The sequence below is a fragment of the Mya arenaria genome, chromosome 3 (assembly GCF_026914265.1).
Source record: "Mya arenaria isolate MELC-2E11 chromosome 3, ASM2691426v1".
Taxonomy (NCBI): Eukaryota; Metazoa; Mollusca; class Bivalvia; order Myida; family Myidae; genus Mya; species Mya arenaria.
Genome location: NC_069124.1, coordinates 91,810,632 through 91,837,648, shown reverse-complemented (window position 1 = coordinate 91,837,648; position 27,017 = coordinate 91,810,632). Strand labels below are relative to the sequence as shown.

Below are 27,017 nucleotides of genomic sequence, written 5' to 3'. Positions count from 1 at the left end.
TATTTTCAGTATACTCCAACTAGGCAAAACAATTGGCATTGTGGGGGCTTATCCCATGTCCCCTGACATATTCATACATGCCATATCTCCCGGCGGGGGGGAAAAATCCCCCGGAATTTCGATCCAACCCCCGGTCTCCCGGTGGGAGATAAAAATCACCCGAAATTAAAAAAAAAAAATTTTTTTTTTTTTTTTTTTTTTTTTAGAAATTTTACATCAGGCAATAATGACAAAGTGAAACCACAGTATGTGAGTGAAACTGAATGTAAAGAAACAACTCCACAATGCCAAAAGGAAACTTTTACAACAAGTGATCAATTAATTTGTCTGAAAGTCATCAAAGGTGAAGCACAATTTTTTAAAAGACTTAGGATGGTAAATTTAATTTAATTGTCTCGAAAACATATTTTTCCAATGACATATTTTGTTCTGCAAGTGCATTACAGTATGACATGACAGTGTATCATAAGAATATGATAAAAACATAATGACATAAAATAATTCTGTATAATGAAAAAGTTAAGAGGTTTTCAAAGCAAACTTATAATATGTGAATACATTTTTTCGTACTTGCGTCTAAAAATACGTTAAAATTTCGCCAAATTACCTGCTAAAAAAATCCCCCTGAATACAACCAAAATCCCCCTGAATTTTCAGCCTTTTGAACAAATCCCCCTGAATGGTCTCCAGAAAATATGTCATGTATGCATATTTTAGTCCTCAACTGATTGTAAGCTTAAATTAAAAATACTAATGAATTCTTAACATGTTTTATTTGTCAACATAAGATTAATGCCTTAATGTTGAGTTCTGTGTGCCTAACATGTGCTGTAGACCTTTCTCGTTACTATGACAGACAGACTGTCATTGACAATGTTACCAATGGTGTGACTGTTGTGCTTTATCGCAATATTGGCCAGTTAATTATTCATGGTAATTAGTTTACCTTAATAACAAGTAGATGACTGTCTCCTTTCAATTATTCAAGGTGGCATGATAGGCAACTGTTCAATACAAGTCCCATGCTTACTTTGACACGTTTAAAAGCCACCCATGATCAATAGGGACATATAAAAGATGCTCCATTGTAAGAGATGATCTTTAAAAGGCTAATCTTCGTGAGCACATTTCTGAATTATGTTTCTGACCTGGTTTGTGATTTTCCACACTTGTCACTTTTATTTAGCTGATAGGCCAATGCCATAGTTAGTGGTCATTTACTAAAATATTAAATTGATGCCAAAAATATATAAAAAACCAAACAAGTTCACTTATAAGTGGATTTTCTTCTTGTTTTGGCCAGTGTTTTTGTTTACGGTACACATTTTAACTCTATTAACCGGAAGGCGTTGGGACCCAACTAAAAATTTCGAATTAACGATATTTCAGAATAATTTGTTTTAGAAAATGACAGCTATTGCGTATTATTGGTGACGTAAAATATTAAGTCCTGAAGATTTCAATGTAGGCTAAATGCTACCATGTTGCATTTTGTTTGAGTGATCATTCAGTATACATGTATGCTGAATTATTGTTTAATAAATTGCTTATAATTTGTAATTATATTTTATTTTTTTATTCATTAACAACATAATGTGTGTAAAACAAAATGAAAGCTCATGCATGCATTCGTAACATGGCACAGTTTATATAAAACATGTTTGAATAGCCAATCCAGATATCCTCCTGGACTAGAACTGTTATTTTGACTTCGAAATAATGATAATTCTGTAATAGTGATTTCAGTTATTTGATGGAAATTTTAATCAAACAAAGAAGATATAAAATCAGGACCAAAAAAAATCTAAATGATCGATAATTTTTGTTGAACGGTGTTCAGATTAACGGTGTTTAAATGTATTAACAAATAAAGAAATATGAATAAGAGGTTGACTTAGGCCTTTTAACTTTTTATATATTACCTTACTACCTGCATGATAGCAAAAACTGTCATGGTACCTTGTTTGTTTCTTAATTCTCAAAACTTTCAAAGATGTTTCATATTTAGCAACAGTTAATGTATGTTGAATCTGTCAATTTTTTGAATTATAAGTGTTTCCTGTTAGCAAAGAAATAAAAAATCCTGTGCGAAGCCCCAGCTCTGAGAAGCTGGCTATCGGTCCAATTTATTTTTGTTGCCATTTAATGAGTTTCCCCTGTAAGCTAGATGCTGTTGAGGGCACATGGGACATTGGACTGCAGCGATGGGCCAGCACACAGGCAGTTGGACACCATGCACAAGTTTACATATAAGCCAGGTGAGTCTTCGAGGAAAGGAGATTGACAGCACATAGCAATAGTGTAGACCATAAACTCTTACTGGTTGCATAAGAACACTTTAAACAACTTACTTGTGTTTATTAAGAAACCAACACTAGCACTATTTATCATGGTACTGGAAAACATGTGCAGGCATAATTATCTTTTATTTGAAAGCTATTTGAAAGCAAAATTATCTTGTATTTGAAAGCATAATTATCTTGTATTTGAAAAAAACAACCTTGGGGAAAATCTGAACATTCTATTCGTTATCATTTAGTTGTCAGTTTGTCAGTCTAAAAAAACCCCACAAAATTACCTCTTTTTCATCATTTTCTTTAAATCTGCACCAGAACTTTCAAAGGAACTTTTCATGCCTTGCAGGCCATGTTTACAGAATCAAAGGCCTCCAAGAGTCACCAGCCTGTGATAAATCTCCATGAAAGCTGGCTCCTGTGGCTGGATCAAATGTCCCTGCTTAACTGTACATACCAGCCTTGTAACAAGCTCACCTGCTGTAATTGACATTCCTGCCCAGCCACATGGCCTATCAGTCAATAGCTGAATTGAAAAATGGTTGATCATCTGCTTCAGGTTGGTTCAACTTGGTGTGCTTATTGAAGTAGTTTTGTACCTGAGGACTATCTGAAATTTACCTTTTTTATGTTTAACTTTGACAAGCCATATCAACTGCAATGTAAACAAACCAATCGATGCAACTATAAACTTTGTGACTACATTTCCTTCCATGTTGTCAAATATAAGACAAAAAACTGATAATTTGAAAAAGACCCATGATGATTCGCTTTGTTTTCTGGACAAAGAGTTCATATTGTTTATAGTATAGGCCCCATATATGCAGAGTACCAGCTAAGAAATAAATGGTTTAACATTATACGTCTTAACATGGCTAAGGCAACTGTACTTGTACAGTATAGGTTTCTGGGCTATAGAGCACTGTGTATGATGGATGTCTTGACATAGCAAATCCTGACTTAGTTGAAAATGGGGCTCAATGCTATTTTCATTTTTATTGTTGTCATTTGTGAAGATATAGGTTGATGTATTGTCATCTATGAAGCCATAGGTTCATGTATTGTCATCTGTGAAGACCACGGTTAATGTCTTTTCATCTGTGAAGACTATGGTTGATGTATTGTCATCTGGCAAAGGCTGATGTAATGTCATTTGTGTAAAACAAGGGTTGATGTATTGTCATCTGTGAATACATAGGTTGATGTCTTGTCCTATTGGGAAAACAAAGGATGGTGTATTTTTCAATTGTGAAGGCAATTAGGTTCATGTAGTGTCATCTGTGAAGGCAAAGGTTTATGTTTTGTCATCTGTGAAGACAAAGGTTCACCATTTGTCATCTATGAAGACAATTAGGTTCATGTATTGTCATATGTGAAGACAAAGGTTCAGTGTCATATGTGAAGACAATAAGGTTCATGCATTGTCATCTGTGAAGACAATTTGGTTTATGTATTGTCATCTGTGAAAACAATTAGGTTCATGTATTGTCATATGTCAAGACAAAGGCTGATGTATTTTTGTCATCTGTGAAGACAAAGGTTCATGTATTGTCATATGTGAAGACAAAGGTTCATGTATAGTCATCTGTGAAGACAAATGTTGGTATACTGTCAAGACAGGGTGTTCTTGTTATTGAAACTGTAGACATAGCAATATAGATTTCCATACTAAACGTAAAACCTACTTTTGGTTGTCATCTTGCAGAACAAGTCAAAGCACAGTCTTTCCTCAAGTAGGTTAATACTTTGATGAATTTGGAAAAAATAGTATTTGCATCCAAGTACAGTGTTCTTGACCATCAGTAGTTTTAGTTTATTATAAAATACTTATATCACAGTATGCATGTGTTATGGTATAAGTAAATATCAAAGTATTTAAAATTAAGTTGCAGAATGTCCAACAATGGAGAGGGAGTCAGAAGTCTTCAGTGACCTACGGGGACTAGGCTGTGATGGTTACAGTGCAGATTGCCCAACAGGTAGTTGTAACAGCATGTTCACTCATCTGAGTGAAAGGCCGCACACCCCCAGCAGCAGAATATACTGAATGTCATACAACTGAGTTTGATATTAGTGTTGTATTACATTATTTTAGACCAAAAGTACAGCCTCATTTACTTAAGTTTACAATCCCTGCATAACACAGTGTAAGAATCAACAGCCAACATGTTCTTGGCTTGGCTTATGAGCAGGTAAACACTACCCAGAAGTTGTGTACAGAGATAGTCACTTTGTTGATAAGTCACAGCAGCATTCACCTGGTGCGCCTGACAGTTCCAGTATCATCCTTTTAGTGAACCAAAACAATTCCCCAGCCAGCCATATGCCATTTGTCAGCCTTCCCAAACAGTAGCTGCTAAAGTCGCTACTTCTCTACCCGTCCATTTGCCAGTGTGGCTTCTGCGTGATCTAAATTTAGTAACAGTGTGAACTGTATTTCTGTGTACATAGGTGTGGGGAGGCCCGGTGTTCGCTGTGATTGGTCGCAATATATTTTCTTGAGAAATTCTCACTGCCATATACCAGTAGTGTCATAGATTCAAGGAATGTGAAGTGCCGTGGTCATCATGAAACCCTTAGAGGTAGGACATTTGTCGTATATTTTTAAGTATTTTTATAGTGCATTTAGTTTACAAATGTAAATTATGTCATTTTTGTATTATCTGTATTGGGGATGACAATCACTGCTTAATATTGTTGTCAGCTTCGAAATTGTATAACTAAAGACTATAAGATTTTCTTAGAATAGATAAAGATTTTACATCCGCGCCAGATAATTTATGGTTTAATTTACACACGAGGCTGGTTTTGTTAAATCTTGGAAGATTGTCAAATAATAAGGAAATGTATGTCAAATGTCAAACTGGTTTTTGAGTCATGGTTTTTGTCATGCATATGAGTAGCTGTTGTTTGTCTTGTGTAAGGGGGGTTTGTAATAAATCTTCTTTAAGATATCTAGACATGTCTGGCTTTATGATATCTGTAAGAAATAATTATCATACATGTGGTTGAACCATCTTTTGATACTTGTAATTCAAATACATTGCTTGATGACAATGCTCAATGCTAGTTTGATAGTTTTGCTCTTTAAATGTTTTTTTAATAAGGATTATTGCTCAATTAGAATTGGGTCTTCATTTCATCAAAAAAATTCTTTGTTCTTTGTTGTAAATTTCATTGTGATAATACATATTTCACAAAATTATTGTGCTTTGTGACAAATCTTTAAATGTCCCTTGCAACATGTGTATTCTTGTCTGTATATTTTTGTTTCTATATGAAGGCTGACCTGTGTTTTAATTAAATATTTTGACGAATTTCAAGTGAATTGTAGACAAAGACATTGTATAAGATGAGATCTATATAGATCACTTTAATGTCTTGACACAGGCAGGAAGTGAACAGGAAGCTGATGAGTACAAGCTGTATTCTCATTGGTTGAATTTTGGAGAGAAGTTCAGGTGTGAATACATTATGATAATTGATTGTACAGGTAAGTGGGTTTAAGTAGGAAGTGAAATAGGTATGTCCTGACTTTGAAAGACTGATTGAATCTCAGAAGCTGACAAAGATAAGACAAACCCAGGCCCCATACAGGGCAATGGAGGCAATTTGGTTAATCTGCTGGCTTATCAGGAAACATCAGGAGATTTTAAGTGAAGTCAGGAAGAGATTAGAGGGAGACATGGTGTCAGTGTTTACAAACCTGTAAATAAATGGATACAGCTCCCCAACATGTACAAGTCTGTCTTGTATTTTGTACACATAATTATGATAGAGAGGTCATTAGAGCCTATCTACTAATCATTATATGTTGTTGAAAAGGGATCAAAATAAAATGTGCACTGCTTTGGTAAAATAACTTTTTATTCTGGTACAATATTTAAATTAAAGTGTTCTTTGATGATAATTTGAGCCAAGTCGTAATGTTAACCAAGATCAGAGTCACAGAATGACTTCTGACAGTGTGTCTTTGTAGCAATGAGCGTGAGAACATCATGTTGTGACAAAGTTTTCCCTGTAAACATATCTTGAGTGAAATCTTGCACCACATGTCATTTCTGAACTACATAGTATAACATGATTTGTTGCCAGCACCCACACAGTCAACTAACACAGCCATAGCCCTTATTTCTCGAAATGTCCTAAGTCCCCTATAAAAGGATCAAGCTAAGCTTACTATTTTTGTTTTGGTATAATATGTGTAATATTCTCATTGCGAAGAGTTATGAGGGTTTTTGAAGGAAAGTCATAATTAAATTCTTGACAATTTTTTACTGTTTTGTTAAATCAAGTTTTAGTAAGTTATTTGGTTAACTGAAATAAGATGAGATGCTAAATGTTATGCTGAAGATGTTTGAGAAAGTTTAGCCTGGTCATTACATATATTATGCTCTGTTTAGCTGTAAGAAGTTTTGGTCTCTAAATTCACTTCTGAAGTGGTCATTTCATGAGAGGTTTTTATGCCATTTTCCCATCATTTTCCCTGTCGTTCCTAAGTAACAGCTGCTGATAAGCCCCAGTGTGGCTTTTATGTGTTAAATATGCCATGAAGGCTCTGGGTGACTTTTTGTATAGAAGTTGTCTCATGTGACAGTCCTGTTTTCAAGGAAATAGGGGCCTTAGGCAGGGAATTCAGAGTGAGATTAGTAAATTGGAAACACATGTGGCCACCCTGGCCTTAGAAAAAAACATGTCACATTGATACCAGCTAAGATAGGCTACAGTGTATCTTTCTTATTTCTGTAAATTCATGATTTTGAGGGTTATCATGCAGTTCTTAATTTCTTTGACAAATATTTAGTAACTTTCTGTATGAGATATAAGGACAGTTGTTCCAATCACATGAGCCATTCTAGAGTGTCTGAGGTTTGCACAGGACATGCGGCAGCTGACAGGAAACTGAACACACCTACCCCTTCAAAACTACCTGACACAGATCAACCCATTGATTTCCACACTTTCTTGGGGGAAATACTTGAAACTGTTTTCAAGACAGTAAGAGGCAGACCTAAAGTATCATAAAAGAACACATTAAAACAGTTGTTCCCTATCTGACAACACATCCATCCATTGAAAAACACTCTTGTCTTTTCTTTTAACATCATGTTCTACTGATCATCCTTTTAAAATAAAACAATTTTCAGTAGATCAGTTGCTATTGGTTTCTAAGTGTTCTGTTGAAAAAAGACAATGGCTTGATTATTTGGGGTAAATGTTTCTTTTTGAGATTGAAATAAAATGGAGTCTTGAAATAACGTTTGTCCTTCCAGCCCATGCATGAGATCTCGAGTGAGGTAACTGGTAAATGCTTGCATTGTTTCCTAGGTAATAAGAACATCAATGGATGCATGATAGGAAATTAATTATAACTTTGACACTGAAGGCCCTTGTTTCTTGTTCATACCTGCACTTCTGGCCTGTTCATAGTCTGTCCTGCTTTCTTAAACTGTCAGAGATTTTATGTGTCATGCTTTCTTCAAAACAAGAGAAATAAATAGCAATACATGGATAAATTGGGTAAAAAATGTCAGATTTATAAAAAACATGCCCTGCACTCTTATAAATTTAAGTGTGTTTTTGTGGTAAAATACCAAATTGTTGTTATTTAATCATTTTAGGGCAAAACCTAGCATTTTTTATTCCTTTGACAAAGTTCAGAGTTGATTTTCCTGCATTTTGTTTTTGCAGGATTTAGTACAGATCTTGTTAATTATTATGCATGTTTACTCAAAAGCCTTTGATGTTGTTAGCACCATTGAACATTCCATTAAACTAAGCTTGAAAAGAGAGTGCAAAGCAAAGAAATTGTTTTTTGGGACGTCAATACTTCATTAAAGACATCTAGATCAAAGACTGAGAAGCGTTTGACACTCGGAAAGAGCGGCGACATTTGCTGATCTCTGGTGACCAAATATATTGCCAACAAACATTACTGAGAAAATAAAACATGCCTAATGTAATAGATTGTATTGATTATATTAATGGTTTCCCTGTTTAAGTTATAGCGATTGATTCAAAAGTGACAATTGTTGGGGACATTTCCTCGCAAATGCCTAAAATACCACTCTTTTGACGAAGCGATGAATGTTTTCCTAAATGGAGTAATTATGTTCTTGCAGACAAAATAGCAAAAGTTTTGTCACTCTGTATCATATTGGACATTGAAATGACGCGACAACTGATTGAGGATGATAAATAGGGTTTGGAATACAAGTCAGAACGTTGGTTGCTTATGAATAACCATTGTCACGCTGCAAGATAGCTCCGAAAGTATTGCATTTTGTGGCATCTGAATTTAGCTCATTTACTTGTTTCTTGAGCCTTGTGGTCATCCTGCTAGCCACTGAGTCACCAAAAGAACTTCATATATATTTTCTTAAAAAATAGTGGACATGTTTTGGTTGACACTAAATTTATAAACTGAGTGTTTTATAGGTTCTGTCCCTTGTTCATTTTAGTGGAGAAAAGAGCCTGTTCAATGTTAGCTGTGCATTAATGTTTACTTGTAACATTTTTTTTTTTTTAAATTGATTGCTTTATCACAGTAGTTCTCTTTATTTGTGATATGTTTTTTTATTTATTAGGAATATATATAATTTTTTTTTTTTTTAAATCAAATATGTTATAGGTATACTGTGTAGAAAATTTTAGGTTCCAACCAAAACCACCAAATGTGCTATAAAAGAAATGAAAGGTGGTAAAGAGTATCATTTTTGCCTTGTTGAGAATATGGAAAGCCATGTGGTGACATTTTCTCAAGAACTAATGTCTCCTGGTATTGTTCCAATAGTTGTGGGACAGGGCAAATTGTTTCATGCTATTACTTCTCTCAATAAAATTAATCAACGTTTCATGTCGCAATGTCTTTCTTGGGACATTTATAGAGCGCAGAATGTCTCCAAACTTTTTAATTCAATTTATGTGACAAAGCATGTGGGGCAAATGTGGAATATCTATCGATATAACAGTATGTGATCAAGTTAATTGAAAACACCGTGCTATGGAGAGCCGAGTCTAATGGTGATTTTGGGCATTCTATCTTTGGAAAGTTTTGTGTGTGGACTTCTCCTTTCTCAGAAATGTCACAAATATTGTCCTGTGTCATTGAGAAGCTTTCTTATTGATTTCAAGCCTTTACAGCATCAAGTTTCAATCTTTTCCTGGACTATTGATGTTTTGCAATTCTGTCCTCCAAAATCGGGGCAATTAAATCGAGAGACCAAAAATTTTATAAGATTAAATCAGTAGATAGCTTTTCCTTGCTAAAATGATTTCAAGAATTCTTTTGTTGTTCAACGGGGCAATTTGATGAAAGTGTCTCCGTGGTTATGACAAAGTCGTAAGAATTCATTTATCTTTGTCAGAAGATACAAAACTGTTATGACAAAAAGGGAATCAGACAATATCCGACCCAAGGAGAATGAAAATGTTTTCCACTATGTCAATTTGCTGTAAAGGAATTGTTAATGAGAAATAAGAAAGCATGAACGGTGTTGGGAGATTTTCCCCAAAAGATACAAGTCAGAAAGAGTCCAAAGACATTGGTGGAGTTATAAGATACTCATCCAGAGTTTCACACAATCATTATTTTAAAACGAAACCCCCAAAACAGTCAGTGTATAGGTATTCGAAAGTTATTGTCAAAGAAAATGATCAATAACATTCCTGATTTAATTCTTGTCTGGTTTATTGCTTCCTGAGAAGCTTCCTGCTTGACATGTTTAAATATAAAAAATTGATGTGTCACATTCTGTGAGACTTGATTGAGAAAACAATGGAGTGATGTAACATTATCGTGTTTGTCACCTTTTGTCTTCTGGGATTGGAACTTCTTGATGTCACATTGTTAAGCCGTAGGTTTGCTCACATCGATTTTCGCCACTTCATTCCGTTTTCTAGTGACAGCATGTGACAGCACTTTGTCGCATGTCACAAGTCACAGCCATTTTTATGGTAATCTGATTGTAGATCAGAGTTATTCAAGTGGTTCCAGTGAAAAGAAAGCCTACGTTTGCAGTATTAGATTTAAACCGGCAGTGCCATGGAAAGCCTTTGAGTTCCTGTCGGTAGTTTGTCACAAACATCCCTGCAACTGCAGCTAGGAGGGTGCGAGGACATTGCGAGGACATTGCGAGGACGTTGCGAGGACATTGCAAGGACATTGCGAGGACATTGCGAGGACGTTGCGAGGACATTGCCGTCAGCATTGAAGGACCGCAACATTTACCATCAACTTTTGGTTGTTCATGATTTGTTTTCTGAATATTATAGTATTAAATAAATTATTTCGAGTATGCTGACACTTATCCAATACAAGATGCAAGAAGAGGGATGCAGATTTCCTCTCACTGTCAGATATGTAAACAGAAAAATGTATCATTTGAACATATTGTCATGGATTTTTGTAAATATTTCTTTCAAATGGTTAATTTCAAAATTTTAATTAAATCAAAACAATTTATTTCTTTAAATTACAAACAAATTCTGCTTGGAAAGTTTGATGGGGCATCCCTACATGGTGCACCCCTTGACAATTCCTCATGCCTTTATAAACCAGCTTTGTTGCTACATGTATGTGCATATGTAATTTATTATTGTAATGCATCTTGTTTATTAATTAAATATTTCAGAATCTGTAAGGAATGAAACTCGTATTCCACATGAAAAACTTCATGGTTAAAAGTTTTAAAGTAATTGTTTTAAAACAAATTGTTTCCTGGCAATATATTTAAATGTTTGTCTCAATTTGGTAAATGTCTAAAGTCAGTTTTATACTTCTTCCATAAACGATATGTCAGGTTACCAGTCTCTGAAGAGATCATTTTCTAACTTAAAACCCCAAAAATAATCACTAACTTGGTATCATTGAAATAATGTGCACTGAACAGATTTCATGTCACTGTTTTTTCTGAAGATAAATACTTTCTGTTGTAATGTTCTTTGAATTATGTGCATGTCAACTTCGTGAAATAGATTTAAAAGAAAATTTTACCATTCAAGAGCAATTTCATTTCGGGCAAATCGATGAAGCACATTTAATCTGACAAGTTAAATTGTAGTGCTTTTGGACCTTTATGCGACAGTTGATTGTCTTAGCTAGGACATAAAAACATTTAACGTTTGAGCTCTGATTTTCTTAACTGTCCTGAAAGCATTAAACTTCAGTGATGCATTACACTATGACACAAACATTTAAATGTGGGGTAAAAGTTATGTCTTTTGGCATGAGCCAGCGCCTTTACTCAGGAAATCTGCGACTAATATTCATGGAGGTTGCTTTCCCGTTTTATTAATTTCTTTGACAACCAGATTATTACAGTGCACATAATTACAGCCTGAAACTATGACAAAGATAGGGTGTGCTTCTTCTACCATCTTTGAATAAATCTTTTAGTCTAAGTACACAGTTGTGCCACAATTCCTTGGGAGACAGAATCTTGTTTGACAAAGATATGACTGTCTTGCGTGTCTCTTACAGTTTTAACTTTATTCCATTAAAGAATTTACTGCGGTAAAGCTACATCTCCATGTCATTATTGTTGTTCCAAAACTGTCTCCTTAAATGTGAATGATTACAACTAAAGAAATGTATTCAAATTAAAACCATGCCTGATTTTCAAGTTAGATCATCTTTATAAGATTACATCAAAATGGGCTTTATAGATTGAGTATTTACTTGGTTAGGCTTTCTAGATTGAATATGAACTTGGTTGGGCTCAATAGATTGAGTATGAACTTGGTTGGGCTTTCTTGATTGAGTAATAACTTGGTTGGACTTAATAGATTAAAAATGGACTGGTTGAGTCGATAGTATTGCGTATGAAGTTAGTGAGGCTTTCTAGATTGAATATGAACTTGGTTGGGCTTGAAAGATTCAGTATGAACTTGGTTGGGCTTTCTTGATTGAGTATGAACTTGGTTGGGCTTTCTAGATTGAGTTTGATCTTGGTTGGGCTAAATTCTAAATTGAGTCTGAACTTGGTTGGGCTCGATAGATTATGATCTTGGTTGGGCTCGATAGATTGAGTATGATTTTAGTTGGGGCTTTCTAGATTGAGTATGAACTTGGTTGGGCTCGCTAGATTGACTATAAACTTGGTTGGGCTTGATAGATTGAGTATGATCTTGGCTGGGCTTTCTAGATTGAGTATGATCTTGGTTGGGCTTGATAGATTGAGTATGAACTTGGTTTGGCTAGCTAGATTGAGTATGAACTTGGTTGAGCTTGATAGATCGAGTATGAACTTGGTTGGGCTTGATAGATTGAGTATGATTTTGGTTGAGCTCAATAGATTGAGTATGAACTTGGTTGGGCTCGCTTGATTGAGTATGAACTTGGTTGGGCTTGATAGATTGAGTATGATTTTGGTTGAGCTTGATAGATTGAGTATGAACTTGGTTGGGCTCGATAGATTGAGTATGATTTTGGTTGAGCTTGATTGATTGAGTATGAACTTGGTTGAGCTCGATAGATTGAGTATGAACTTGGTTGGGCTCGATAGATTGAGTATGAACTTGGTTGAGCTCGATAGATTGAGTATGATCTTGGTTGGGCTTTCTAGATTGAATATGGACTTGGTTGGGCTTGATGGATTGATTATGAACTTGGTTGGGCTTGATAGATTGAGTATGATTTTGGTTGAGCTCGATAGATTGAGTATGAACTTGGTTGGGCTCGCTTGATTGAGTATGAACTTGGTTGGGCTCGATAGATTGAGTATGATTTTGGTTGAGCTCGATAGATTGAGTATGAACTTGGTTGGGCTCGATAGATTGAGTATGATTTTGGTTGAGCTCGATTGATTGAGTATGAACTTGGTTGGGCTCGATAGATTGATTATGAACTTGGTTGGGCTCGATAGATTGAGTATGAACTTGGTTGAGCTCGATAGATTGAGTATGATCTTGGTTGGGCTTTCTAGATTGAATATGGACTTGGTTGGGCTTGATGGATTGATTATGAACTTGGTTGGACTTTCTGGATTGAGTATTGATAAGGTTAGACTCGATAGATAGAATATGGACATGTTTTGACTTGATAGATTGATTCTGGACTTGGTTTGGCTTAACAGAATTAATACAGACTTGGTTAAAAATGTGTTTTAGATACTTGAACATGATAATCAATAGTTGGTCAGATAGTGTTGGTTGACACCAATATCAACAAGTTCTCCAAGAACTGGACTTTCTAAGATGTTGAATTGTGTGAGTAGATAATCAAATCACTGCCAGATTGTCTCTGATATGTAATAAAGTGGGTATAAATCTGGTCCCAAGGAGTCAAAACATGCTGTTTAAAAATTCAGTCATTCCTAATGTGAGTGTAAGAAAATCTAGCACTCCCTGGAGAGTGACATTAACCATGACATAAACCTTTTGAAACTGCAGGGCAAGGTTCACAAGGCATTCTTAATGACAAGATATTGCCTGGCACTGTCTTTTTACCTTGTGTTTATGACACAGGAAATCAGAGACACAGAGGAACCCATCCATTATAGATGAGGAGAGGCCCTTAATGTTTAATGATGCTGTGACTTTTGTCCAGCTGTAAAGGTAATCCAATTTTACCTCAGTCAGGAAAATAATTGTGATACCATTGTGATATGGTACTGATTTGAGACAGTTATGTTTAATGGTAAAGAAGTAAGTGAGAAAGAAAACAATATTAGTATTGTGAGGAACGAAATCAAAGCACTGAAAAACATAAATGAAATATCTACGATGGAATGACAGGTCACACACACAATGACATATTATTATTGCCAAACAATTCCTGCTAAGTAATTGAAAATTAATTAATATCTATATACTCTCATTTTATATACATTTATTGTATTAAAGGTCTGTATTCACTGTGTTTGAATGGTGTGTGTTGGGCCAGGTACAGGAGGAGACTGTCTCCAGCCCTTGATGGCTGCCATCTGGTTCCCATTGTGGGCCAACTCTCATGTGTGTGACATGATTCACCCCCCATCAATCCAGCAAACATATGTGTAATTGTCCTGCCATAATTACTTAATTAAGGACACTCTTAGTCCTAGGACTGTCTCTTTGTACAAGGAGATGTGAACAATTTTGAGGTGTTTTTGTGGTTGGGGCACTTCTTTGAGACAATCATAGGCTTTGATGTACAATAGATACTCGGGTCGGGGACATAATGAATTATGTCAGTGTATAGTGTAGCTAGTGTTTAGTCTTTTTCCAAGTAGCTAGTAAAGCATTGATGCTCAACATGTCATCTTAGAATATAGGGAGAAATAATTATACCCATCACGTTTTTTCTGCAATCATGTAGAATATATTGTCATAAAACTACAGCAGTTATAACATTCTAAGCAACATTATCCTTACTACAGGTATTTTTTTTGCTGCAGATTAATTTATTTGACAATTTGTTAATTAATGCAAATAATTAAGTCATGCCAAACTTTTTCCTAGAGCGCAGAGGGAGAAAAAGTTCTCTCAGAAAAGAGTAATATTTATATTACTTGCATGATGATTTAATGAATGTGATTATTGTATTTTGTGGAATGGTGGAAGGTTATAACATGGGTCCTATGTGTGTTGTAAGTCTTTGATAAGCAGACATTGGTCTGAGATCAGTTTTGACAAGTGTCGGCTCATTTCGACAACCTTGCACCTCAATCATTCCTGGAAATGTCTATTGTCTAATACTTTTATAGCCTTATGAACAATTAGCAGTCATATGTCTAAGGCAAGATCACATATCAGCCATGAAACTCCAATCAAATTCAGCCACTTGAGTAAAAAGCCTTCGTGAGTGAGTGCCTTGTATTCTTTGTCAATTACAAGCATATTTTCAGGGCGCTGATTGTCACACCCTGTTGATTCCACAAGGGTCACATTCAAGTCTTGCTCTCATCTACATGCATTAGAATAAAGTCCAGAAAGGAACTTCCTGTCCTCGGAGACAAATAACTGAAAGGAGCCAAAAACATGATCCGAGAAAAACAATTAACTGCAGTAAAATCATGAGACTTTCCGTCTCCATTTTCAAAGTCACTTCATAAATATAATTTGTGATTATGACAGTATTATTTTGTGATGTCTTTTATTGCACATGCTACCCTTAGTCTGATTCCTGGGTGTCATTGATAGCTGTGATACAATTTTCATCTCCTAATGGATACTGTTGATGATTTCTTCTTGCAAGGTTCTTTCCTTATAATATTTACTGTACTCAATGAATGATACAAGGCCTGTAATTAAAAGCTCAGGTTTTCCTTTATTAACTGCAATATTATTTAAAAAATGATGACAAAAAATTAAAATTGTTTTCAATAATTTGAGCAATCAAATTTTGGCTGGTATTCAAACAAAAGAAACAACTTAGAATTTTAAAACTAATATTTTAGAAAATATTCTAAATATTGGACCAAAAATGAGTTTTCCCGGTAATGCACCTGAAAACACTTATTTAATAATTATTTTACTCTTTGATACTGAAATTGCAGAAAAAAATAAAATTTAAGTATAAAACAAAATGGCTGTAGTGTGGAGCGTACCCATGCCTGTAATGTAAAGAATAAAATAGAAAATCATTACAATATCCAGTCACCCAAAAATACTCATATTAGGCTGACGGATAGTTTTAATGAATAAATTGGTAGCATTACATGATAATGTCAATCAACCAATCATGATTCAGCCTTTTGTTGAATCATGTTACAAAAGTTTTTCAAAATCGTGGCCTGCAAAGACAATATTTGAGCATAATATCAACATTTATTGAAAGGTTCCAGCTGTCAGTATCTTAGTTTAAACACTCCTTATGATTTCCCATACTATATGAACGTAATATTTTTTTATTATGAAGAACTATGAAATAGTCCAATTAACATGTAGTTGAAATATTAATGTATATTTTATGTATGCTATGTAGTTAAAATGTTGAAATAAGTCTTAATATGTAAGAGATGACGGTATATTCTACTACTGACCAGTTGTCATGGTAACCATGCATCAGAGGGGTCTGAGAATGTCATTACTGATAAGCTGGACCCTAGGGGATAAACAGCTGCAATACATTGGTCATGGATACTTTTGCAACACTGCCCCTTGTGGTTGCAGTTCTGCTCTGGCCCCCAGGTATTTGTATAGGATTATACAAACATTTTTGCTGAACTGAAAATTGGATTGGACATATTTTCTTCTCAGAAAAATACTTTAATCAAATAACAAAAAAGTTGAGTACAAAATTTAAAGATACTGTATTTATTTAATCCCTTTTAAAAAGAAAACAGCATACACTTCAAACCTTTTAAATATGTGTAGAAACAACAACAACAAATTTTAATTAATGCCCAATGAGGCTGATACTATCATACAATAAATGCTGTTCAACTTTCTGATATTGTCACAGAGCAGCAGGAATTTTCTCCAATACAGGAACTGAGAGACTCCAATAGCAGTAACAGCATTTCCTGTGACTGTCCCGTTGTCCCGCTAGCGGGGCGTGTATATCTGCTGACGGGACAGTCTCTCTGAACTCCGTTTGTCCAATACCCGCCGTCTTTCCTGTATATAGTCAACTTTTTTTTGAGCCTGTGACAATATATAGCCAGAGCCATTGTTGTTAAAAGAACAAAATGTACTAGAATGGGTAAAGATAATTTTTTGACGACAAGTTTTCTGGGACATAATTGTTTTTTAAAAAGAGGGATAAAAAAGTCATTATTCTTAAAAAAAAACATTTAAATGAAAAAAAAAACATTTAGTAAACCTTGGTTAAAATTTGTCTGTAATGGTTAAGAGTCTTCAACAACAAAATGATTAATAAAAGTTAAGAAATGGGCAAGATTTTGGCAAATACTTGTAGAGTAGACTGCATGCCAGGATGGCAGATAAGATCTGTAGGTAGCTTCTTATTGGACAGTAGGACAATCAGCAGCCAGATAAATTATTTACAGGACACATGTGGAATCCTTCTGGCTGGAAGGTCCCTGCATTTCCTGTCATGTGACATAGTGGCTGTTCTTGATTGATTGAGACAGGTTGGAACTTTGGTGGGCTTGATTGACATGATCACATGCCACAAAGATTTGTCAAGGAATGGCTCATCACTGGAGATGATTTTTGCAGACTTCAGATAAACTTTGCTTCTTGATTGAGACTCGCTTGGTGCCAAACAGTTACTGAAGTGTTAGTAGTGATTGAGGTAACTTTATGAATTAAAAGGTTTATTGAAGAGTTTTATGAGTAGTGAAATACCTGGTTTCATGCAGGTGCTGATAAGCCTTGGACATTGTGTTACAAATGCCTGAGAAAACCATTTCTATGGATTCTATAGCTTGTAAAAAGGTAGGTTTTACTGAAGTGTTTAAACAATGTTGATACTTTTAATGTGATTTATAGAATTAACAATCATGAATTATTATTTTGTATTACTCAAAATATTTTTTTAAACCTTTATTACATTTTTGATGAACTATTCTAAGACATTTTCTCTAATAATTGTGTTTTTTCTTTCATCTAAAATATACTTCATTTAATCATAATTCATTGTAGTTTAGTTTGCCCCAAGAACTGTCAGTATTTATATTGATAGTCAATTTAAAGCATCATTTACCCAATAGATATCATTCTGTTACTATGAAAGTCTTCAAAAGCATCAGAGACGCAGCTCACTGTGCCAAAGAAGTAAATTTAGTGAGAATTGATTATGATAATGATTTAAAAGGTTAAGTGCCGGAGCATATGTTCCTCTCCAACATCACTCTTGGAGCAGGCTTCCAAGGGTTTCCAATACCAGCAGCCCTTGTATTGGGTGGCACATATTGGGTTCAAAGTTCATTAAAAGGTTTTGTCTATTCTACTTGAATTTGAAATATTTTTTCCTCCTGTGCAGTAATGACGTAGCACAGAGTTAATGCAAAACAAGCAATTATGAGTTAACTCGCTTGCTCTTCTAATCATTATCAGGTTTTGAGAACTGTTCAGACTTTGAAGAGATAACATTGAAAAGTGATGATGTTCTAAGACATTGCATCCTACATGTGAAAACAATAAAAAAATGTTGTGCTTTGTGAAATTAAATTATTTAAATGAAGCAGGATAATTTGTTACACTTATGAAAATAAAATAATAGTTGCGTTTTCTTTTTTTAAATTAAGTGATTTTTTTTTTAAATTAAGTGATTTTTTTTTTAATTTAGGAAATAACATGCTGTGAGATGACACAAGTTAAACAAACTCTATATATAAGACATTAATTGCCAAAAGTGAATCAACATAGAAGACTAGAGGTTGTTTGAAAAGGAAACCGGTTTTATCCCTCCATACTTGAGCTCTAGAGTGTCCAAAAGCTGGTGGACTATCTCCCTTTAGAGAGTTACTGTAGACAAAATGGTAGAGAGTGTGAGAACTGGCTCTGCTCTGCTGGACCTCGCCAAGTCTGAGCGATACCGCCGGGTGCTGCAGTACATATCATCAACACCTCCACGTCTCTTCTTTCAGGCCATACGATGTACAACCCCGAGCTGTGGCTGCGAATGTTTTCTCCCAGCCAAGTCCAGTCTTCGCTTGTGTGACACGTGCAAGCATGGTTGGGTCGCCCACGGTAAGTGATATCTCCTCATAGATAAGTAGATTTATCATCTATAGCATCTTTAGCATGTCTTATTTGGAAAGCTGTTGTCATATTTTTATTGGCTACACATATTAACTATGCATGATTGGTTTTTCATTACATGAAAAATGAATTATAAAGGGCAAAGGGTTGCTGTCACACAATAAAGTTAAATATTTGCTTTTTTCCCCCGGAGGGTAAACTCGCCAATATCATGAGGAGGCATTTTTGTCTTAGAATTAAAAAAATAGATGAACTACCGGTACATATTAAATTGATAGAATGAATGATAAAATCATGAAATATTACTATCTCTATCTTAAATTAATTTCATTAAAAAAAGTGTAGAAAAAAATATAAGTTCATATCAAGTGTATTTCTCAAGTCTATACATATGTAACCGAGAAAACCCCTCTATATTTTTGTCTCCAAGCAATATTTACCAGCATGTCTCCCCTGGATAGATTAATGGTCTGTACTGGGAAAGGTCAGTTGTGTCCTGCCGCACAATGGAGCTTGGCCATATTTGGTCAGCATCAGTAAATCTTGGCCCGGGTGGTGACACTTAGTTATATTACATGTCCCTCTCTTTTTCGACTGCCCTGTAGAGGAGGTCTCGCTAGTAGTTGACAGCAATACTTACAAAAGAATGTTATGCCTACAAAATTTAATCTATATATATATGCAATGCTTACAAATGAAAAGTCTACACAAAATAAATGTACATGTAATGTTTATTTTTAAATTATATGTAATGCTTACAAAATTCAAAGTGTACATGAAAAAAATAACAATATAATCTGCTAACATATAGGTAAAAAAAACTTCACCCTGTGTCATTTTCTAGTGACCTAATACAGTGCTGATGGGCACAGCCACTTGACACCTTTGTGTGTAAGCCAATTTTATTTGGATATTACATGATAAAAAATGGAAGGAATGAAGATTTATTTGCTAATTTCATAATTGAACAAAAATTTCTCGGCATTTCAGTAATTATTTGTTCAATAAAAGAAATAATTTCTTAATTTAATTTCAATAAATGTTTCCATATACAGAAAACTGAGTACCACAGTATGTTGGTAGTTCATGTATTTGAATATTGCAAAAATAGGAAGTTTGTAGCGATTGTTTCCAAATTCTGGCAATACAAATATATGTTCAATAAAAAAAGGCACCTGAATGGGTGAAAGTTTTCAGCGCTAATACTGAACTCAGGTTTTTGGCAAATATTTCTTCTATTTAATGTATTACAAAATGAAACACCCTATTTTCCGCATATTTTATTTGTCTTACCTTTCTTCCTTGCACATGTTAAATATTTCACATGGAAAATTTCTTCTGTATGTTTGTTTTTCATGGATATTATAATAAAACAAATTTAAACAATTTTGAGGTGATATTTTTCATTGAATTGACATGATGCAGAATCGGAGGAAGACTACCCTGGATAGTATTTTTTTAACAAAAGAAAATATTAACATTTGTTTGTCCAGGGTTACCATCTGTCAACAGTATTGCTATATATCGCTGATTTTACTACATTTTTAACTTTAATTGACAATAAATCAGAATTAAAATTAATTAATAAATAAAGTTTAAGCAAAAGTATATTTACAAAGCTTAATAAAATAAAGAAAGAGACAATAGTCATTATGTAAAGTGGGTGGATGGTTAAAGACAGTTAAATAACTGCAGAAAAGGGCAAAAGCATTTTATTGATATTTTATTTATAAAATTGCTTATTGTTCGCCTCAATTATTTTTTAAACATATTAATTGTTACCGATTAAAATAAATATTTTGAGAACATGTGATATCTCAGTATTTTGAAAATTTTGATTGGCTATTTTTTTAATATGAAAGTTTGTTTAAATTAATAATACTAGTATTTTGTGTATTTTATTGTGACATGACAACATTAGAACACTTTGTGTTGTTTCTTTCTTGTGCCTTATCCATAGTACTTTAAATAAATAGAGATTTAGAATAATTATGAGTAAAAGCTACATAAGAAACAGTGTTATGGTTTAAAGAAAGATTAAATCTTTCTCTTCAGAATTTTTTTTTTCTGAAAACATTAAAATCATATAAATATACAATGTAAGGAGAGCAATGGTACTCTGCCGTCTTTCTTCTCTTCCAGAAAAAGTTACTCTCTAAACTTCTCAGTATTGACAGGTTAAAAAATTACCCATTTAAGCATATTTGATCGCAGGTAATTTATACAATATGTTTTATAAATGTGCTCAGGTTTCAAATTTTTACATACATTTTTTTAAATGGTTGATACAAAAATATTACAAAGTGCCCTAAGAATACCACTTAAAAATATTATATTAAAAAAATGTTTATAACTACATTTAAAATTATTTTATCATACATTTCTGGTGCTTTTGAAGACTTTATCAGTGATGTCATTTTCGAAGTAACTTAACTTAAGAAATTCCACAGTATTCAGATTTTATGCATTTAAATGTCATTTTAGATTTTAAGCATATAATAAACAGAATGAGTTTCATTAAGATATCAATTATATTTTATCTCATTAATATTTAAGTTGGATATTCTGCTACTCATAAAGTAACTGTATGACTTTGGGTCCTGGCTCAATTAAATATTATCCATACCACACCGAAACAAACTATTATCATCAGTGTTTTCCTATATCCTAAAGAAAATTATGAGTTAAGAACAAATTTACAAGAATTATTCATTTTTGTGGTGTACTTGTCGAGTTACGGCCCTTGTGGTGTACTTGTTGAGTGATGTCCCTTGGCATCGACCTGTGGTGTACTTGTTGAGTGATGTCCCTTGGCCAACTGCACCTTGACGTCAGCCTGTGGTGTACTTGATGAGTTATGTCCCTTGGCCAATTGCACCTTGGCATCGACCTGTGGTGTACTTGTTGAGTGATGTCCCTTGGCCAACTGCACCTTGACGTCAGCCTGTGGTGTACTTGTTGAGTGATGTCCCTTGGCCAACTGCACCTTGGCATCAACCTGTGGTGTACTTGTCTAACAATGTCCCTTGGCCAGCTGCACCTTGGCATAGACCTGTGGTGTTCTAGCCTAATAATGTCCCTTGGCCAACTGTACCTAGCATCGACCTGTGGTATTCTTGTTGGGCTATGTTCCTTTGCCAACCACACCATGGCATCAACCTGTGGTGTACTTGACGAGTTGTGTCCCTTGGCCAACTGCACCTTGGCATCAGCCTGTGGTGTACTTGTCTAATAATGTTTCTTGGCCAACTGCACCTTGGTATTGGCCTTTGGTGTACATGTCTAATTATGTGCCTTGGCCAACTGCACCTTGGTATTGGCCTTTGGTGTACTTGTCTAATTATGTGCCTTGGCCAACTGCACCTTGGTATTGGCCTTTGGTGTACATGTCTAATTATGTGCCTTGGCCAACTGCACCTTGGTATTGGCCTTTGGTGTACTTGTCTAATTATGTGCCTTGGCCAACTGCACCTTGGTATTGGCCTTTGGTGTACTTGTCTAATTATGTGCCTTGGCCAACTGCACCTTGGTATTGGCCTTTGGTGTACTTGTCTAATTATGTCCCTTGGCCAACTGCACCTTGGCATCAGCCTGTGGTGTACTTGTCTAATAATGTTTCTTGGCCAACTGCACCTTGGTATTGGCCTTTGGTGTACATGTCTAATTATGTGCCTTGGCCAACTGCACCTTGGTATTGGCCTTTGGTGTACTTGTCTAATTATGTGCCTTGGCCAACTGCACCTTGGTATTGGCCTTTGGTGTACTTGTCTAATTATGTGCCTTGGCCAATCTCACCTTTTCATCAGCCTGTGGTGTACTTATCGAGTTGTGTCCCTTGGCCAACCAGACGTTGGCATCGGCCTGTGGTATTCTGGTCAAGTTATGTGTCTTGGCCAACCACACCCATGCATCGGCCTTTGGTGTTTTTGTCCTTGGTTGAGTTTTTCCTTTTAGCTTATCAAGATATTTCTAGAACAGTACATTAGCCTGAGATTTTATGTCAAATTACAGGAACATTTTTTGGCTGCTTTATGATAATAGCATTTTCAAATTTTACGAAATGATGGCTTTTTACCAGACAAAAGCTGTTTATTTAGGCGGAGCTTCTCTATAATTCAAAATAAAGTCTAAAAAGACTATCTAGTAGTTAAGGAATAAGAAACACGACAATGTCATCAATAAATATCATCCCAGTAAATTGACTGGTTTTAAGCCTGCCGTATAAAACACGTTTACGGAGATTGTGAACCCCACGTCTCCCGTGCTTTATTGCCTGGGACATCACGTCATTGGGCCATTTATTTACAAATGCTATCTTCACTTAAATGCTTAAGACCCATTCGTGTCCCTATATTTATTAGACAGAATCCTTACATATATGGAACACAAAGATATAATTTGCCAGATTTGCCGTGCCCGCTCTATAATCTGCGTCAGACAAATAGTATTGCAATGACAGTCCTCTAAAATACCCAGATCAATATGAAAAAATCACAGCGGACATTTTTAGAAGGATGTTTGCCATAATTTGTAGCTTTACATCAATTTTATGGGCTCACCTCAGCAAGGAATGGAATACTAAATTCATAAGAGAAGTTTTAGGACAGTTAGTTGTCGCAGATAGTCATAAATCGTGTGGACGGCTCCCATTTAGTGTGGTCCTGTGTCAGGGGTAGAGTATTCATCATGTTTCATTACTCTGCTGGCAATGAGCATTTTGATGGGAAAACAGCTCATATCCATAGTAAATTAGGAATATAGAATTAGCAGAAGAAACATTCTTCCTAACAAAATTTGTCTTGGACAAGAGTTGTGATATGAAAAATTTGATGTTGTCATAAAAACCTTACATGTTTTCTTTTTTTGAAAGTCATTTGTACTTCTTTAATTAAATTAACAATATGAAGTTAATTTACAAACACAAATTCAATTTGTTAAATGTGCCAAATATGTGTTAAACAAAAATCTAATACAGCCGTTTAAAAATTAACATAAGTAATTGTAGACAAACCAGCTTTCTGTAATTAATTGTCCTTCCAACATTTACAGTTAAGTTTTTCTTTTTGGTTGCTGTTGCGTGAATTGTTGGCCAATGTTCGTCACGAGGACATCCAATTACAGTTGAGTTAATTGAGTTACACAAAAGAAACAGAATGACTTTGTTATTGCTTGAAAAGTATCGCATTCAATTAGATTGTCCTCAAAATAATTTCAAGTCACACTCTACTAATGGAGAGACAGTTATCATTGAAATAAAGCCATCATGAATTGATACTAAAGAAGCAATTTCTTCCATACCAATTTCAGCCTCCCATGGCAATGTTACTTTCTCTTTGACTTCTTTAGGGTCCCCTGATAAATATAAATGATAAAGACGATATCGTTATAGACAAACAATTGATTCCGTAAATGGAATTGTAAACTCTCAGAGGACACAGGACATCATCCAGAAAATAGATTTTCCGGCAAACTGCACAAAGAAGAAATAAAAATCAAACATCCCATTTATTGTCAACGTGAAATGGGAATGTGAAAAATAGTTGTGACACTTGGTTCTTTCACAAACTTGATTGAACAAGAATCAATGCTACAAGTGTCTATCGAAATCCATCATTTGTCAGGGGCTTTGTATCACATTCCATATTAAGCCAAATACAATTAAAATTGTCAATACTTATGTCTCTGAATCATATCGCTGTCTAAGGATTGTGCGACAGTTAAATTATTGTCCGGTGATGCTAGCACAACCTTAATTTCCTCCTACAAATTGTCTAAGATCAAACCTTAAGATTGTTTATCATACGAGGTGACACATGTTATTTTGTTCTGTGGTCATGGTTCCAGATTGGCTTTCCTCAGACAGTTTTGATGATACAAGTTGAGGAAATTTCATTTGTTTTGGGTAGTTTATTGGCCGCCATCATGCGATGCTATATGGGAGGGATCGTGCAGACAGCAAGGACAGTCTCGCAATAAATGGACACGAGGACAGTCCCAAAACCATTAAACTGAATCAACTTTTGGGGTATAAATAGATTTCCTCCATGTGGTAAATTTTTGTATGTTTGAATTTTAAATAAGGAACAATGATGGAATGTGTTCATGTTTGTTGGAATTATTGCTCATTTGTTTACACAGCACAGTCATGCTCAGGCTTTATGCAGAATATTAAAAGGACTTGGTCGTGTGTCATCTATTTTGTCAAAACTTTGGCGATGTATTGTGTTTTAAACACATAGACAATTGTTTTTTGGCGGTGACCGCGGTCATTTGTCTGGTCCACTCTTCGATATTAACCATCAATGGAATATTGACACTGACCACGTTGTGATAAATGTACCGGCCATCCGGTGACAGCAGTCTCATCAATATTACTGCCCGCGTGTCTAATTATATTTGTCTTACACCCCAATTCCTACCACAACCATCGTATGATGATTCGTCATAGAGCTTATAATGTCCAGCTCTAAACTAATCGTCATTTTTGTTTACACTTGAGCGATGATTCTGCGACAAGTTTTTATCAGGCGATCAACATAACTTGAAATCTGGACCATATTACAGACATCTTGACAGTCTCATTAGTGACGGGAAGTCTTGGCCATATTTGTACTTTACTTGATCGCAGTTGGTTGACGCCTTCCGCAGTACTAATCATTAGGACTGTCATCAGAGCTTTCAGTTCGTTTCTTGGATAAACAGTGTCATTTACAGGATAATCAACTTAATAATCTTTAATGCATGCAAATTATGTGTTTCAAGATTTGCCAGCAGATTCGTTTTTAATCTGTGGGGGAAATTGTATTTATGAGTTTAATAAAATTACTGTACATGTGTTTGTGAAAGAAATGTGGTGTTTGGAGAAACATTCTTAATTGATCATGGGCATAGCTATTGAAAACAGAAAGTTTGTCTCAGTTTCTAAGTGAAAGACCAGACATCAGAGATCAACAGAGAAGCCATTTGCCAAAACCTCAAGTGGAAAATCACAGATATTTACTTGTCAAACTCAATTATAGTTAGGTCCAATCTGTACCTACAAAAATTTATAACATGTGCGAGGATGTGTTAAAAATTTCTATCAGGAAGTCCTAATTATGTTTACATTTGGTTGCCCTGGCAACGGGCCATCAGGAAGCCAGGTATCGGGTGCTGGTGTCCCAGACAGACACGGCCTGCCACCTTATCTGTCTGATAAAAGACATCCCCGTCCTAGACTGGCCCATGCTGCTGCCGTCACCATTGCAGAGGGCAGCTTTCAGTATTTTAAACAAATAAATGTGATGTGAGAAACCCTGATTTTATTCAGTAAAAAAATAATAATGTAAAAACAAAATGAAAAAGTATTGTAGGTGAGCCAATATCTAGACAAAATGGCAAAGTTTATCACATATTCCCAAAATTTAAAATTAATGTTTCCTGACTATCACAGGACACAGCAGCTATCTTCTACTGTTTTAATCAGCAGTGTGATACAGGACCACATTTATATCAGATTGTTTTTCTCTTCTGGCTTTATCACAGGCTTATCAGCAGTGCCAGGTCATTTGGCATGGGGACCAAGCCTCCGGGTACTCCAGATCTCAAAACAAAAACATTTACAGCTAGTCATATCCTGTGCCTTGGCTTCTAATTTGTGATGTATATTATTTTTTAAGACATTTTCAGAGGCAAAATTATAATCTGATTTTTCCTGCCTTGTAACATTCACCTTGATCATTTTGTATAATCTTCAAGGCTAATGAAAAATAAAGCATTTGGAAAAGATGATATATTTGATTAAGGCAATTAAATGAAGAGTTATCTCCCTCTGCAACAAGTGCAGGTTGGGGATATTTACCCTGATGGTAATGGTTGTTATCTGTCAATTTCCGCATCTTATCAGGGGCTTGTATCTAAATAAAAGTGGTAAGATGTAGCCATATCTAATGACAAGAACCTGTTTGTTGCCGATGCTACATGATAGCTGGACTCTGGCATGTATGCTTGCATGAATTGTATGCCTGAATTCGCCATCAGAACTTTGACAGCCCTGCTTCCCATCTTGAAAGAAAATACTTTACTCTGAAATGCAGAAGATGACAGGGTTCAAGTTTGAAATATTAATTGTCAATTCAGCTTGAATACTGA

At 35.1% G+C, this 27,017-nt stretch overlaps 1 protein-coding gene across 3 annotated transcripts in view; it reads left to right on the top strand.

Annotated features, from left to right (window-relative positions):
- The first annotated feature begins 4,755 nt into the window (after window positions 1-4,755).
- Window positions 4,756-27,017, top strand: part of LOC128229097 (zinc finger protein basonuclin-2-like) — a 46,656-nt gene continuing 24,394 nt past the window's right edge. For 2 of the 3 annotated variants that reach the window (XM_052940762.1, XM_052940761.1), the window contains exons 1-2: window positions 17,318-17,618; window positions 18,773-18,875. In XM_052940762.1, coding sequence (XP_052796722.1) covers window positions 17,574-17,618; window positions 18,773-18,875 — 148 coding nt within the window. In that variant the 5' untranslated portion in view covers window positions 17,318-17,573. Of the gene's footprint in view, window positions 4,877-17,317; window positions 17,619-18,772; window positions 18,876-27,017 lie in introns of those variants that run through there. The other variant, XM_052940763.1, reaches the window with a different exon arrangement.